The sequence below is a fragment of the Artemia sp. Qi Xiang Cuo genome, chromosome 8 (genome assembly GCF_049724085.1).
Source record: "Artemia sp. Qi Xiang Cuo chromosome 8, ASM4972408v1, whole genome shotgun sequence".
Taxonomy (NCBI): domain Eukaryota; kingdom Metazoa; phylum Arthropoda; class Branchiopoda; order Anostraca; family Artemiidae; genus Artemia; species Artemia sp. Qi Xiang Cuo.
Genome location: NC_142801.1, coordinates 19,604,386 through 19,621,154, shown reverse-complemented (window position 1 = coordinate 19,621,154; position 16,769 = coordinate 19,604,386). Strand labels below are relative to the sequence as shown.

At 35.0% G+C, this 16,769-nt stretch overlaps 1 protein-coding gene across 3 annotated transcripts in view; it reads right to left on the bottom strand.

The window, feature by feature from the left end:
• PolQ (DNA polymerase theta) overlaps nucleotides 1-16,769 on the bottom strand; it is a 214,211-nt gene that overhangs the window by 84,576 nt on the left and 112,866 nt on the right. For all 3 annotated transcript variants that reach the window (XM_089093273.1, XM_089093272.1, XM_089093274.1), the window contains exons 11-14: nucleotides 14,888-15,030; nucleotides 14,292-14,636; nucleotides 10,103-10,276; nucleotides 592-742 (exon numbers count right to left, since the gene is read on the bottom strand). In XM_089093273.1, coding sequence (XP_088949399.1) covers nucleotides 592-742; nucleotides 10,103-10,276; nucleotides 14,292-14,636; nucleotides 14,888-15,030 — 813 coding nt within the window. The remainder of the gene's footprint in view (nucleotides 1-591; nucleotides 743-10,102; nucleotides 10,277-14,291; nucleotides 14,637-14,887; nucleotides 15,031-16,769) is intronic.

Here is a 16,769-nt window from a genome sequence, read left to right as displayed (position 1 = left end):
AGAAAAGAATATCATTTTTTTAAGATCTAAGAGGACAAACTAAATATTAAGATACAATATATTAAAGAAATTTTTCTAAATTCTCAGTATATACCTCGAACAAATTTGAGATACAGAGACATGTGTAGCTCAGAGGTCTTATGTATATAATTCAAGAAAGTGGCTCAAAAATGAACTTTCAGCCAATATTCACTACTATTACTCATTGAAAAGAGCAACAGAAAAACTTAACAAGACCTCACTCTTTATAACTTAGGCAAGACAGCATTAAAAAAGTAACAAATTTATGAACACATTTTGAATATTGTAAATAAAGAACGATGTGGCCTCTATTTAAAAGAAATTATTAATATAAAATACAAATTTTGACAAAAATTAGTTGTAAAGATGTTCGTTCTGATGTCAATTAGGGAGCGGGAGCCTTTACAACAGATTTAACCGTATACATATATAAGATTATACTTAACTTTATGACAAAGCGATGGGTAGCCTCGAATACACCAGACACAGCTGGATTATCATCATTATTTTTTGTATTCTTTTATATGTATAAAAGAGAATAAATAAAACTAAAACAAAAAAGACACTCACCTGCATATGTAGAGGCTTGTTGCTGTAAAGACTGCAGCATTCCTTTATTACATGAATATTTCAGTGCAACTACATTAAGAGATACTTCATTCACAAGGTCATATAGAGCTAACGACGCGTAGAATCGATAATGTATTCCAAGTTGTCGGGCCTTTAAGAGATAAACAAAATAACAAATTAGAACATAGAGAGAAACAGACGATGAAACCATAGAGCCGAAGATACTTAGAATCATTCAGCGGCAGTTTTAGGGGAAGGACAGAGGGGGCACTTGCCCCAGGTGCAGAAATTGTAGGGTCATAAAATTTAAAAGAATTAATCAAACGGTTATAATCATTCTGTAATTATTGAAATTTTATTTTTATTCAAATAAAGCAGAGGGCGCAGTTAATAAATGAAAATAATTAATAGTAATTAATTTATAAAACAAATTAAAAAAAATGATAATATAATAATAACTAAATTAATCTAGTTAATAATAATTACATTATTGAAATAATAAATTGAAAAAGAATAAATTATTGATTCATTAATAAATTGAAAATAATTTGTTTAATAAATGAATTTTTTTATAATCCGGCCTGAAATTTTTATGGGAGACAGGGGGTGGGGGGGGGGGGGCTAATTAACTTTTTTCCCGGGCGCAAGAGGTGCCAGAGCCACCACAGGAATCATTAATGTATTCTGAGCTGTTGAACCTTTAAAGAGAAGCAGAAGAGTAAGAACCGACACAAATAAACAAAAAACACATTGTCAAACGTACAAAAACATGCAGCGTAAATCAGAAATGATTTAAGTCATATTCTTAGACGACTAGACATTTTAAAAACCAACCTGGGCAATGGCTTGTTTTACTTGACTTGTTTCTCATGCTGGTGGCCCAGCGCAGAGGGGTGCGACTCTTTGCCACCACTCCAAACGGTCATCTTCAAGAGTAATTGCTTCTTGGAGGTCAGTACCGATCATGGAGAGGTGCTGAATTAAGGCGTTCCTACATCTGAACCAAGGCCTTCCACGAGGGCACTTCCAGCCATGCACAGGGGGTCAAAACTGAAGTTTGCTGGGAGGTGTTTCTGCTGGTGTGCGGACCTAAATAGGCTGGCAGCCTTCTCAAATAGCCAAACGACCTTGGGTATGGGAAGCTTCTGGTAAAACTTGAGAACACCATAAAAACTCCACTGCTCATGCACTATCATGAAACAAATTAGAAGTCAGCAACTTCGCTGGCCTGGTCATGTCTAAAGAATGGCATCAATTCAACTCCCAAAAATCACATTTGAAGAACGGGTACATGGCACACGACCTCAAGGTTATCCTCCCAAGATATGGTACAGCAACTTCAATGGCCAGAACCTATCCCGACTCCTGCGTCTAGCACCAGACATAATCGAATACCTTCGCCATATTGAACGACTAGTGAAAAGGAAAGAAGCCCCAATACAACCACAGAGGCCGGATGAAATATAAGCTAAGTGAAGTCAAAACCAAACGGTTTTGGTTCGCTGTTACTCAAAAGGGAATTCACATTATTTCATGGTAGTTTAGGAACAGCTCAAATATTCAACACTAAATTTTAATTTAGCATATGAATGTAATTAGTTTTTTTTAGCTAAACAATGACACGAGTACTTTGAAAGTAACAATAGAATTGAGATGGTTTTTTAGTGTTGATTTAAATCTTTCATTTAAGTTTGAGAAGCCAAAGCAAAGAGCCATATTAAAACCTTAAACCAGAAATAATAAAGTTCTATAATAATTGAAACTTCAAGCACAGATAAATTATTATGAATCCTGAAACAAACAGAAATTAAAATAAATGCTTCAATTAAAATAAAAGAAAAACAGAAATTACCATAAGTAAGAGTAGAGTTACCATCACCTCCCATTCTTAAACCTTCTAAAAGCCAGGACATGCTTTGCGCTTTGTCAGAAAACAATTTTCATGTCAAGCAGAAGGTTTTATTTGTCACAACATCAACAACAACAAAATAATATCATTAAGGTTTAGAAGTTAGAGTTATAACGAAAAAGATTCTACCTCTCTCAAACCCTCTACAAGTCTCGAGTGTCTCGAAACAAAAGTCTCGAGTTTGCACTTTACTGAAAACTATTTCTCTTTAAGAGATAAAATATTGGATTGTACTTTAAACCATGGGTAAATTTGAATATGTAGTCAAATTTTCGATCAGCTGCAGTTTTGTTCAATAAGTTTATAATAGTATGTTTGAAATAAAATTTGGGATGATGGGGAGGATGATTTTATTATTACGTATTGAAAATCTGCGTATTTTTAGTCTTCTATGGGGCTGACCCCTCCCCCCCCCCCCCATCAAACCCTTCAATAAACAAGTACCTTTATTCACGTTTTACTAAAACAATCATTCAAGTTTTTATTTGCTATAATTGTTTATTTTATAAATAAATTCCTCGACTTTCAGGGGACCGTGCCCAGAAACCATTTTCTTTAATCAGGAGGGTTACTTGGATTTATCAACTCATAAAAGTTACAAGCCATTTGCAGGAAAAAAAAGGTTCTGGACTTTTACGGGCGAAGCTTTGTTTCTGATTTTCTTCTCCATTGGGGTCCTATCAGTCCAAAAACTCAATGATATAATCTTTGAGCCAACGAAAAAAGGTACTTCTTGATCCCATTTTCAGGAAAAATGAAAATGATTTTTTTTTTCATAATGCATTAAAGTAGCCTTAGTCCAGAAAGTTCCGGGTGAAAGTTTAAAATCTTTAGAACAAAAAATCCCTTTGATGAGCCCCATTTTTTGCCGAACAACATTTTGTTTCTGTTTTCTATCCTGCACTGGGATCACCAAAGGAGGATAGAAGTTTCGGGCCAATCAGATAAAAGTTTTTTTTGTGTTTTCTGACTCCATTCAATAGCACCGATTCATGAAAATCTTGGAGGAGATGAAATTCATTTTTTTGATTGTAGAAAAGGTACGTTCTGTTGTTTTTTTCTTGTTTTTTTTTGTATGTTTTTTTTTACAATAGAATTACCAGAAAAGTGTATTTTTCAATGAAAATACAAAAAAGCGGTTTTCTTAATCTAAAAGAAGACGAATGCCGTCCTCACTCAAATGACGCGACTGGTTCCATTTCAAGTTGATCAGGGGCAGTTCACTTTTTGGTTCATTTTCGTGCCCCCAAACACCTTACTCCTTCCCAAAAAAAGGTATAGTCACTTAGCCCACGCAACAACTCTTGAAAATTTCAAACCAATTAATAAGACAATTCTTTTGGACTATTTTTTAGCTTAATATTTCAGGGGCCCGTGCCACAATAAAAAAAAACCGAATTCGGTCCTCTTTTGGGCCTCTTTTTCCAGGGGAAAACCAAATTTCCGTTTGAACTTTTTCTTGTGCATTGTGGTCCTCAGAGCCCAAAGGTATAAGGATAAAAGCTTCGATATCATTGGGGAAAAAATTGAACCTTTTTAGGGTACATGTATCCCCAATTTTATTTTTTTTTTTTTGTACTAGGCTTCCCTTGGTCTAGCTATTTTCAGTTATAAGTTTCCCATTAAGAAAGCACAATTTTGTACATACTTCAGACCCCATTTTCAGCGAAATCAAAATTTCCCCACCGTGTTTCTTTGTAAGTTAAGGTCGTCTTGCCCTAGAAACTCACGTTGCAACTTTCAAGCCGTTCTGAAAAAGGGTTTGGACCCTTTTCGCCCTTTGTGGGACCAAGTTTTCCCGGAAACCAGAATTTTCTCTGTTTTCCTTCTGCATTGGTGTTCCCTTAGCTAAAGACTTAAGAACATGAACGTTGAGCCGGTCGAAAAAAGCCGTTTTGCCCTGTTTTGGGTCCCGTGCTCGGAGTGCTTAGGTCCCTAAAGAATTTGTTTTGGTGCAATAGGCTCCTCTTGGCCCAAAACTCAAACTGATCAGGGAAATAAAATTTTCCAATTGCCCTCCATTCACTTTAGACTCTTAAAAAGGGCAGTGGGATTTTTAGTTTCCAACTGAACGAGTCATATCAGAGTTTCTATAACCACCTCTTCCAAAACAGTGACTGGGAAAAACATTATACACCGAAGCAACAAGGCTCTTAACTAAGCCAGCCCTAGAGCACTACCGCTGCCGTGGCTATCTAAAAACACTACTCGAATAGATTGTACGTAAAAAATCCAAGCTTCCCATATAAAAAATGTGGAACTCCACTTTCAGGTTAACAACATTATCAAGCAGATATACCTAAGAGGGTATTTGCAACGTTAATACTTGAAAATTTTTAGAGTGCCTTGGTAAGCTTTAGATTGCTTCAGATACAAAACAAAAATTCAAATAAACAAGAAAAAAGAATACAGAGTGTGGCTCGTGGGAGGGGGTCAAATATTGGAGAATTCACGGAATTGATGTGACCACTTAATGACGCAGACAGAAGCTGAATACAAGGATCGCTTTAGCATGGTAATCTGCTTCTGATAGTGACGCTAGTCTCCAAAATGTGGCAGAGATAGTTTAATGTATATAATTTGACATTGGGCTGGGCGAGGGAGATGAAATGGAGACTACGAGGGAGACTATCATGAAATAATTCACATTATTTCATGCTAGTCTAGGAACAGCTAAAATATTCAACACTAAATTTTAATTTAGCATATGAATGTAATTAGTTTTTTTTTTTATCTAATCAATGACACGAGTACTTTGAAAGTAACTATAAAATTGAGATGGTTTTTTAGTATTGATTTAAATCTTTCATTTAAGTTTGTGAAGCCAAAGCAAAGAGCCATATTAAAACCTTAAACCAGAAAAAATAAAGTTATATAATAATTGAAACTTCAAGCACAGATAAATTATTATGAATCCTGAAACAAACAGAAATTAAAATAAATGCTTCAATTAAAATAAAAGAAAAACAGAAATTACCATAAGTAAGAGTAGAGTTACCATCACCTCCCATTTTTAAACCTTCTAAAAGCCAGGACATGCTTTGCGCTATGTCAGAAAACTATTCGCATGTCAAGCGGCGGGTTTTATTTGTCACAACATCAACAACAACAAAATAATATCATTTAGGTTTAAAAGTTAGAGTTACAACGAAAAAGATTCTACCTCTCTCAAACCCTTTAAAAGTCTCGAGTGTCTCGAGACAAAAGTCTCGAGTTTGCACTTTACTGAAAACTATTTCTCTTTAAGATATAAAATTGGATTGTACTTTAAACCATGGGTAAATTTGAATATGTAGTCAAATTTTCGATCAGCTGCAGTTTTGTTCAATAAGTTTATAATAGTATGTTTGAAATGAAATTTAGGATGATCGGGTGGATGATTTTATTATTACGTATTGAAAATCTGCGTATTTTTTAGTCTTCTATGGGGCTGATCCCCCCCCCCCAGCCCCCTCAAACCCTTCAATAAACAAGTACCTTTATTCATGTTTTACTAAAACAATCATTCAAGTTTTTATTTTGCTATAATTGTTTATTTTACAAATAAATTCCTCGACTTTCAGGGGCCCAGGCCCAGAAACCATTTTCTTTAATCAGGAGGGTTATCTGGATTTATCAACTCATGAAAGGTCCAAGCCATTTGCAGGAAAAAAAAAGGTTCTGGACTTTTACGGGCGAAACTTTGTTTCTGATTTTCTTCTCCATTGGGGTCCTATCAGTCCAAAAACTCAATGATATAATCTTTGAGCCAACAAAAAAAGGCACTTCTTGATCCCATTTTCAGGCAAAATGAAAATGATTTTTTTTTTTCATAATGCATTAAGGTAGCCTTAGTCCTGAAAGTTCCGGGTGAAAGTTTAAAATCTTTAGGACAAAAAAATTGTCCTAAAGATTTTTTGCCGAACCACCACTTAAAGATATAGACAGGAGCTGAATACAAGGACAGTTTGCTGTCTAAATCATCTAAATCAACTGTTTAACTGTCTAAAACAGTTAGGCAGCCTCTGTTTACAATATTAGTTTCAGCATGACCATCTGTGTATGATTATAATTTTGGTCTCCAAATGTGGCAGAGATGGTTTTACGCAACGCTATTGTATACATAATCTGCGGCTGTGTGCACGAAAGTGTGTTGAGTTTGTCGCAAGCCTGGCGGGGAGGAAGTTGCACATTGAAGGGTTCATCAAGAAGATGTCACTGTTGGCTAATTTAGACAGACTCTGGTTGCAGCAATAGTTTAAGTACAACCACTTCTATCTGATGATTAGTTTAGTCTCCAAATATGGCAAAATTTTTCGTACACAGTCTTGAGGGCGTATGCACCAAAGCGTGCTTCGTTTGATGTGAGGGTGAAACATTGAATGATTTAAGAAATAACATCTTATATGTGTAAACTATGAAATAAATAGCTGATGAGTGGGACAGTGAGTGAAGTTTATGACAGTATTCAGGGGCACGGAAGAATTCTTAGATTAAGTACGGAAAACACTGAAGGTTGAAGTGCATCATTATAGGAGGGTTTTTAAGTAAATCAAACTATGTTATATTCTGATTAATCAGGATCAAAATCCTTGCGTGATTCTGATTTCAACAAGGCGTATCATGTCGCCCATTCTACTAAAATGCATAAAGCGCCAAGGACAGTGAAAATGAAAACATATTTATTGAATCTGTTTTATTGAATTGTCTGTTTTGTTGAACAGTTTTATTGAATCCGTTTTATTGAATTATAATAATTTATTTATTACCCACTATAAAAAGGAAGTGGAGTACTTATAAAAAAAAAAAAAAAAAAAAAAAAAAAAAAGCACACTAAACAATTATTTACAAAAAGCGACGAAAATTATGGTGCGCAGTAAGACCTGCAGATAACGACAGCTTTCCCGCAAGCACAGTCGCTTTTTAACGTAAATCAGGGGGGCCGAATTGCGATATCAGATGCCGGTTCCGGAGCCACAGAGGGAGGCACAAAAGGTACAAAAAAAATTTAAAATAATAAGTTTGGAGGGATTTCAGATCTTTAGGCTTCAGAATTGGAAGAAAACCAGATAAAAAAAGAATTGAATGATCATAAAACGAAGAATATAACTTCCCATGCACTCTTCTGTTTCACCTTCCTCTGTTTGCAACAATTTTTGAATATCCTATCTGTTTTTTTTTTTTTTTTTTTTTTTGCATTAAAAACTGTCAGAGCCCGAAGTGTTTTGAGATTATTAGTAATTTGAAGACCAAGTCACCAAAAAGAAGAGACACAGGGAATAGGGAAAAAAATACAGTTAATAGGGAGGCTCGCACTCGACTTAAATGAAGTATATTCGCACTATTCAACGTTCAACATAAACCCAGTCCGTCTTAACTGCTCTGAGATCCAGCTGACAGAATGCGAGAGCCCAGCCCTAGAACGACTGACAAGGAGAACATCGGCCGTATAAGCGAGATTCGAGACATCAATTCCATCAGAAATGAAAGTCGAAAGCAAAGATGAAAGGATAGAAGCAATACATAACTTAAAAATAGTTGAAGAAAGCACACCACCTTGACGGACCCCACGCCGAAGAAACATCTTTGAATCAGAAACTACTCCATTACATTTTACCCGAATAAAAGAGTTAGAATACCAGTACTGTAACAAAACAACAATAGAAAGGTTAATATTATTGGAAAAAAGTGAATAGAGTGCATGTGATTGGACAATGCTATCGAAAGCTTTCGAAAGATCAAGAGCACAGATATGAAGAGGAGATTTATTATTAACAGATTGCAACAGGAGGGAAGCTAGAACATGATGGGAGTGCTGACATCCCAGTCTCTTTTGAAAGCCAAATTGGTTTTCACCAAAATTAACATTTCCTGAAACGAAAGGGAGAAGAATATATTCAACAATTTTGCTAAGATTGCACGAAACAGTAATTGGTCGACAAGAACTACACTCTGACGAAGTTTTTCCACGCTTCAAAACCGAGGTGACTGTACCACAGAGAAAACTGTCGGGAACCATAGAAATAGATAAACACATCTGAAACAGTAGCTGAAGGTGATCTATCCAAGTTGGGAAAACTACTTATAGATGATAAGAAGAAATTCCGTCTTGATCAACAGAGCTAGATTGCATGTTCTTAATAGCTTGACCAATATCAACAGTAGAAACTGGTAATACATTACTCTGAGAAATACGATTAGGCAAACCCGACTCAAGAAGGTTACTAAAAAGCTTTTTAAATTCCCAGTTCACCTTGCCGAAAATATCAATGAAATACGACACCCAAGTATGAACTGCTATAGGACTATCAGAAATTTGTCTGCTTTGTTGAACGGTTTTATTGAATCTTCTGTTTTATTGAATTGTCTGTTTTGTTGAACAGTTTTATTGAATTGTCTGTTTTGTTGAACTGTTTTATTGAATCTGTTTTATTGAATTGTTTGTTTTGTTAAACAGTTTTATTGAATTGTCTGTTTGGTTGAACAGTTTTATTGAATCTGTTTTATTGAATTGTCAGTTTTCTTGAACAGCTTTATTGAATCTGTTTTTTGAATCGTCTGTTTTGTTGAACAAATTCATTGAATTGTTACGTGAAAACTTAAGCAACCATAAATGTCTTTGAAAGGCTATAAAAAATGAAGATTCAATTTTTAATTAAAAAAACACATCAATTATGAAATTATCAAGTTTTTAATGGTAGCAGGCACCAAATTTGAAAACAAGAAACATGGGTGAAAAATCAGCGAAACCCAAGCTAAAAACACAAGACATCAAACAACTTAAGAATGTGAAGCTTTCCTTTGATGCTGTAGCTGTCTTTGGGAATCAATAGATAGTCAGTGATCAAGTTTTCATCGGCAAAAGTATTGTCAAAATTAATTAATTAGTTTCCAGTTAGTTTTAGTTATCATTTTTAAGATTCAATGTAATGACATTGGTAAAAATGTGTCACTTGCCTTAAAACTTCATAATTATGAAATAACTAAGAAAATTTTTTAAGAGGAATGCCCTCGCAGTTTTCAGCAGTTTATACACCTAAGATGGGTCTAGGGGGGGGGGACTACTTTTATTTGATGTTCTTGGTACTTTATGTTCTGAAATGGGCTATTGATATAATTTGGCACCCTTGCCTTTGGAACATCAAGCATCGTGCATCCCTTCCAGGCGCATTATAAAGAATGGAGCATTTTGACGAGACTGGGTATACTGACATTTATTGGTATATTTCGTAAACCGATTATAAGAGACAGATATGAGACGAAACTTAATCAATTCGACATGCGTTTTATGGAAAAGCAATAAAACAGGAAATAAGAAAGCAGTATTTCCTGCGTAGGGAAATAGAAAATCAGTAATGCGGTTTCTTAGGAAAGCAAACCTACTAGTGCCACTGACAATGCAGCATCACTCAGAAGAACTGGTTCTTCAGAAGAACCCAGAAAAAATGGATCTTTTTTTCATTTATCCACAGTAAAGCAAAAAGGAGACGGAATAAATACAACAAAATTCTTAAGCTTTTTACAATTAATTTTATGATTGTGATGGATAACGCAGCTGGTGTGGTTTTTTGTTGCCAAAACAGACTTGAGTTACCTCTATCCGTTTGCAACATTTTGAATTACCTGTTTAGACACAGAAGAGTTCACCAGTCCTTTTAGAGCCCTCATAATGAACCTTTCATCCACTCCAGTAGCCTTTCCAACTCTTTGTTTATCTGGCTCTAGATTCTCCCAAATTTTCATATAGTTGAACCAGTCTATACTAGGCCACTGGCTAGATATGTTAATCGGAGTTACCTGAAATCAAATATAAGATACGGAGCGTCAATATCATAGAATAAAGGAAAGCAATACTCCATTTCGAAATAGGAAAGCGCAGTAATTAATTTATTCCCCATTAACATAACATATATGTTACAGTGAATGTCCGAAATCTAGTTAATATCGAAATTCCTCTCTCTGCATGGAATTCCGATTGTTCGAAATTCCTCTTCTTTGCTTCGATTCAATTAGCTTTGCAAGTCAGCCTTTTCAGTCTTATGCAACCTATGATGGTTAAAGTTAGGTTATGTTTAGGTTAAGTTAGGTTAAGTTTGGTTAAGTTTGATGGTAAAAGATTATGTTAGTTTAGGTTAGGTCAGGTTAGATTAGGTTACCTTAAATTTGGTTCTAAATGTCTGAAACGGGTTAAAAGCATAACTTAAGCTAACCTAAACCAACCTAACCTTGTCAAACCTAATCTAATCTAACCTAATTTGTCATTATCAAACCTTGCATTAAATTGTAAAAAATTGAGTGGCAACGCTGGCTAAATCCAAGGAGAAAAAAAAAAGGCATTTCGGGTATTCACCGGTGAATGTCGACATTAACCAATTTGCGAACATTCACGGTAACATATACACACTTAAGATCATTTATGTCTAGATGTTCATTTTTATCAAATAGAATAAATAAAATTGTATTGGTTGAAGTTATTCAAAAGATGATATGTAGCATAGTACAAATTTCACAGACCACCGAAAACAATACAAATACATTTTCAGTTTTTTCATCGACATTGCCAAAATTTTGTTGGTATCAGAACTATTTGAGCTAAGAATTAATAGATTAAAATTTTAACGATTCCTTCACTCGAGGAAATGCAATATAATGCACTATTGAATAAACAGAAACTTATTTTAATAGCCAAATAAGATATAATAAAAGTGATTAGAATGATCCGTCGAGCATATTTCGTTTAACAATCCTGGTTATTATACAAATCAATAAATTAATTAGTATGTATTAATTAATATAAGTTATTATTAATTATACAAAAAGGTGTAGCCTAAAGCCTTTTGATCAACCGCAACCAAGATAGTAGTGTCTATTTTCCATTTCTGATATTACATATTTTAAATGATGTTATGCTTTAAAAGCCCTTTACAAGGTTCAGGGTTTATCCCTAAAGAATCTTGTTGTTTTTTTTTTTTTTTTTTGCTGCTTAGTTAAAATCTTGATTGGAGTTTGATCAAATTGAACTAAACTTGATTAGAGTTTACACAGAGCCATTCATAGGGTTGGAGATGCCTGGAGCAAAACTAATTGCAGCGCCTTCTCCTGACTCAATATGAGCAGAAAAAACGAATCAAAGTGAAAAATTTGATCAAAGTCGGAAACCCTCAGCCGCGGTCCTCCCCCTAGAGACGGATCCCCGGGGCAGCTGCCTCGCCCTCCTCCCCCTTTGAACAGCTCTAGCTATACAGGTCTAATCAAAATCAGGTTGAATAGCGTACAAGTATGAAAAATTGATCATTGTCTTATTGTGTAACTTTCTTATTTACGCAATTATTGTGATCATTGTCTATTGTGATCATTGTCATTGTCAGTGTAAAATACCTTAAATCTGTTCTTTTTTTCAACTGAGTTGTCCTTTATTATGCATAAGATTCTTTTCGACTTGTATGTTTGATCTAATTTTATCTACGTTTGAAGCTCTGATTAATATGATTTTTGTACAGTGTTTTGTTACTATAAGAAGTTCTTTAGCCCTTTTACAAAGCTTTCTAGATGTCAGTTCTATCGTTTTTGTCTTTGTTGTATTGGGTATGTTCATCTTTTTAGGTTACTTCCATGTGGTTTCTCTCCTCTTTTTCCTATTTTCAACTGATAAAATGTTTCTAAAATTTTGACGAAATATACTGACACTTTATTTACGTACTTTAGTAAATAAGTAAAGTTTACTTTATTCTTTATTGTCTTGTCAAAAGTTTTTAACCAACACTTTCAATTTAGTTTTTTTTTTTATTATTCCAAGTTTTCGCATTACCAGGAAATAACAAACCTGTTTCACTCTGTAGCACATTTCAAAATAAAAAGGGAGAACAAAATTACTTTTGCAAATTTTACAGTTAAAAAGCAGTTTATTCTGTTTATGAGTACATTGGGTGTTACAGTTACAGTTACAGTGTTGGGTGTTTTTCAGTTACAAACCTTGGTTGAACAATTTTCTTACAAAGATATTAGTTTGTTTGTGATAAACAAAATTTACGGGTAAGTATGAAAGATTCATCATCCTCAAGCCCAAATAGATTATTAAGGATAAATATATAGGATAAAGATCCTCATGAGCCATTGCTGGCGCATAGGGCGTCGAGTCGACGTTTCAGTTGCTGGGTATTTTTACAGGGACAAGTAGCAAGGTTGTCGCCAAACATTGCAGCAGCGGGAATCGAACCCTGGTGCTCCGTATTGGCAAGCAGAGCATCAATCCACAGTGCTACAACAGGTTATAGATTATTACTGGTCCTTTATTACCCTATACATCATTGCCATCTGCTTGACAAAATACATTTTTTAATCGTTTTTACCGTGCCAAGGATAGGGGAAATCAAATGTGATTGTTTGAACTGTTTAAATGGAACTTTTCACAACCATATATATCTTTAAAAAAAAATCAGGAAAAATATTAGGAATAGATTTTTAATGATAAAAACCTCCATATTGCAGTTTTTAGTAGTAGCGGGTACCAGGTCCGTATCTGATGGGTTTGCCCCCCCCCCCCAATTTTTTCCGACTCTAAAAATGAACATATAAATTTTGTTGATGTGTTTTAAAGTTTACCCCCCCCCCCCGAAAAAAAGCTAAACGTGGGTCAAGAACCAACGAAATATAAGCTAAATACATATGGCAGCAAACGCCTTAGAAGTTGTAGCTTTCCTCTAAGATGCAGTTGTCAGGTTGTTAATGTACTACACAAACTATAGTTGTCTTGGAAATCAACAGGTTGTTAATGTCTGAATTTTTACAGATTAAGAGCGTCGCCAAATTTAAGCAATTAGTTTAATTATTTCTACGCTTCTACGTGGTAACATGGACCAAAATGCTGTAATGCTCCAAAAAATGGAATTTTTAGAACAACCATGTCTCCACATGGTTCAACCATCACGCGATAAACACATAATTGGACCAACCATCACACAATAAATACATATTTGGACCAACCATCATATATTAAACACATTCTACTTTTATTTCAATGCATTTAGTACTCTAAACGAAATTATGCTGACTGTGTGCGTGTTTTAAGCAAAAAATGTAATAAATTTTTCCAAGATTGTAAAAAAGTTAGCTGATGGTTAGGCGTCCTCCAAATTACAACACTGTATTATCAACATTTTTTATGATTCATGTTTTATGTCTATTTTTTAGCTTTTTCTCTCTTACTTGGAAGACTTGATGCAACTGACTTCCAATTAATATAAACTATTGGCAATTATATTGGCAATTATTTCGGCAATTATATTGGCAATAAGAAAAGGGTTATTATTCCCGTAGATATTCAAATACAATCAAGCTTTTGAAAATAGGTTCTAACAACAAATAGCTTTTCGATTTTTGTAAATCAAATTTTCGACTGTAAACACGAAGCAAAACACAAAGTCTTCAGCTGGTTAATGCGAAACGAAAACTCAAATAGTAAATACAATCTATTTGTAAAGTGATTTTCATGGTAAAGAACTTGTGTCTTACGCACAAAAAGGAAAACTTAAAAAAAAAGGTTGAGTTTCATTTTCATTTTTTTCCAAACCGTAGCTAGCCTCCTTTGTCGCCCACAAGATAAACACAGATCTATAAATATAATAAGTGCATATTCATCCACTAGCGAAATATTTATTTTTTTCTAATTTGGGTCCGAAAAAGTTTGGACCCAAACCAAGGGTCCGAAACCAAGGAAAACATGCCTTTGTTTCTTAATGTTGTCTTATTTACCCTATTTACTGTCTACTATTTATCTGTTAAGTTACCTATCCATTGTTGTCCGTTTACTTACTTGGAAGACTAAGTGCAAATCTGACTCCAAATTAAATGACCGTCTCGATTTTTGGAGATCTTCAAGTATAATCAAACTCTCATCTGGAGACATTGATGAAGCCAAGCACGCCATCCCTAATTGCGTTGGCATTAAACGAGAGATAGAATTGAGCTGCTGCACACCTTTTGGCTGTTTGCCATCCTCTTGCTGGTGGATGAACTCATTTTTGACAAGGAAGTCAACACACGATTCAATTAGTGTGGAAGGAACTCCACCTTCTTCTTTCATAGAGGTGGCAAGAAGAGTGTGATCAGCGTAAGCACGTAAGTCATCAGGTGAATGACAAATGCCACTTGCAACAACCTAGAAGAGCAGAAACCAAACCTAAATTAAGAGGCATCATAAGACAAAAAATATTTCTTTAAGGAAACTTTACACATTTAGCCCTCAAAGGCAAACCCTACCCTAAAGTCCAGTTTTTATAGGTTTCATTATGGTAATAATAATCCTACACTTTAGGAGAGAGAGGGGGAGAGTGAGAAAGAGAGAGAGAGGGAGAAAATAAAGAGAGTGGGAGAGATAGGAAGAGAAACAGAGAGAGAAAAAATCTTAACCTCAAGGAGAGCTCTTTTTACACTGGAAGCCAAATTGTCAGAGCCACTCCTCATCAAACAGCTGGTAACTGGTGGTAGTTCAGTATTCAGCAGCTTCTGAGCAGCAGACCTTTCACTTTCTTTACATATCAGTATACTTTCACCTGAAAAGAAAAGTCTGTTTAATAATTTATTTTTTTGATTTTATCACTTTTATAAAAAAAATATTTATACAAATAAAACATGGATAAAATCATGACAAATTGAAGGATGAAGATCTGAAGGATTCAGAGAAACTAAGCGAGTCATCTCTTTTCTGTGACACTGCACTCTTTGCAAATATTTGGTAAAATATAAATTTTCTTTCTAGCTTCACTTACATTGGTAGCATTATTAGTAAAGACGGTGGGAGCAGTGAAGATGTTAAAAGTAGAATAGCCAAGGCTCAAGTCTCTTTTTCACAGTTGAAAAAAGTCTGGAAGAATAGGAAGACAAGTCTACAAACCAAGATAAGGATATTGGAAGCAAACGGTGATGGAAGGGGTCAAAATTAGTATGGAGGAGGAGCGTGCGAAGCTGGGTTGGCCTCGGGCGGCTTGGTGCTGTGGTGAGTTGTTAGTGGTAGTAGTAGTAGTCCTAGTCGGAAAAGTTCATCATTACACAAAAAAAAAAAAAAAAATAAAAAATGAAAAAAAAAAAAAAAAAAAAACAGAAAATAAGGTAGCTCATATTTGCACCAAATCAGAAAGTAGCTCTTTTTCCGTCTGCCATCTCGTTTTGCACCCAAATCCGGAGGAGCTTTTACAACAAGTAAGGTCTTTTTATAGCGATTCCGGAATCACCCCGTTTTGCCCTGATCCAGGACAGATCATTTTTTGCACTGTGTAAATGAAATTCCGCAACTTGAACTTTACTCTTTTTTGCACAGAGTTAAAAGTTGGCTCGTTTTTGCGCTGACATTTCAACTTAGCTAGTTTTCATCAAGGAAAAGCAGCTTGGACTCAGCTTATTTTGGTACCAGGTCAGGGCTTACCTAATTTTGTACCAAATAAGTCTGCGGCGTTAACTCAACTTATTTTTTCCCTGAGACTGAGAGTCCTTGAATGGCTTTGGTCTAAACAAGCTGCAGCATGCCTACCTTCTTGCTAAAAAGTAGACGGCGTAGAAGCACATTTGGAAGGATTACAGGTCCAAATCGAACCTCCAATCATAAAAATTTGAATTTTGCGAGTAATTACGGTTTTAACCAAATTGTGTTATGTCCACATTTTCAAATTCAGTGAAAAATGGCCAATTGCATTATTCCCTTGCTCTTAGTGCTGCGTAAGTCATGTCTCGCATGAAGATAAATTTTTGTACTTTTCTCTCATTCTGAGTGAAAAAGGTATCCAGAAAAATTTCTTCTATACCATGGGAATATCACAGGGGTGCCCATGGGCAAAAAGGAACAAAAGGGGATAGAAAAGCAAGTAGATAGGAAAGTATGGCCTTTGCATAAACTTTGCTAAAAACAGATAGCAAAGATATAGGTCGATAATTAGTTGGATCGATCAATGCCCCCCCCCTCCCTTTATATAAAACAATAACTCTAGCTCGCTTGAGAGAACTGTAGAAATTCGTATTTTCAAAAGACAGATTTATGAGCTTCGTCAATAAGCATCGTACCTTAGTAGGAATACAATCAGGGCCAGATGACGAAGAACCTTTCTAAATATTGACAACCCTGGTTATTTCAATATCAGAAGCAGGATTCAATACTATTGACTTTAGACAAGGCCGACCAAGATACGATTTATAATCTGGTTGCAACGGCGAAGACCTGACTGAAGAAGTAGAAGTTTTTCTAATATTAGCAAAATATGAAATAAATACTTCTTGAACAGACAGTTAACCCTCAACAATA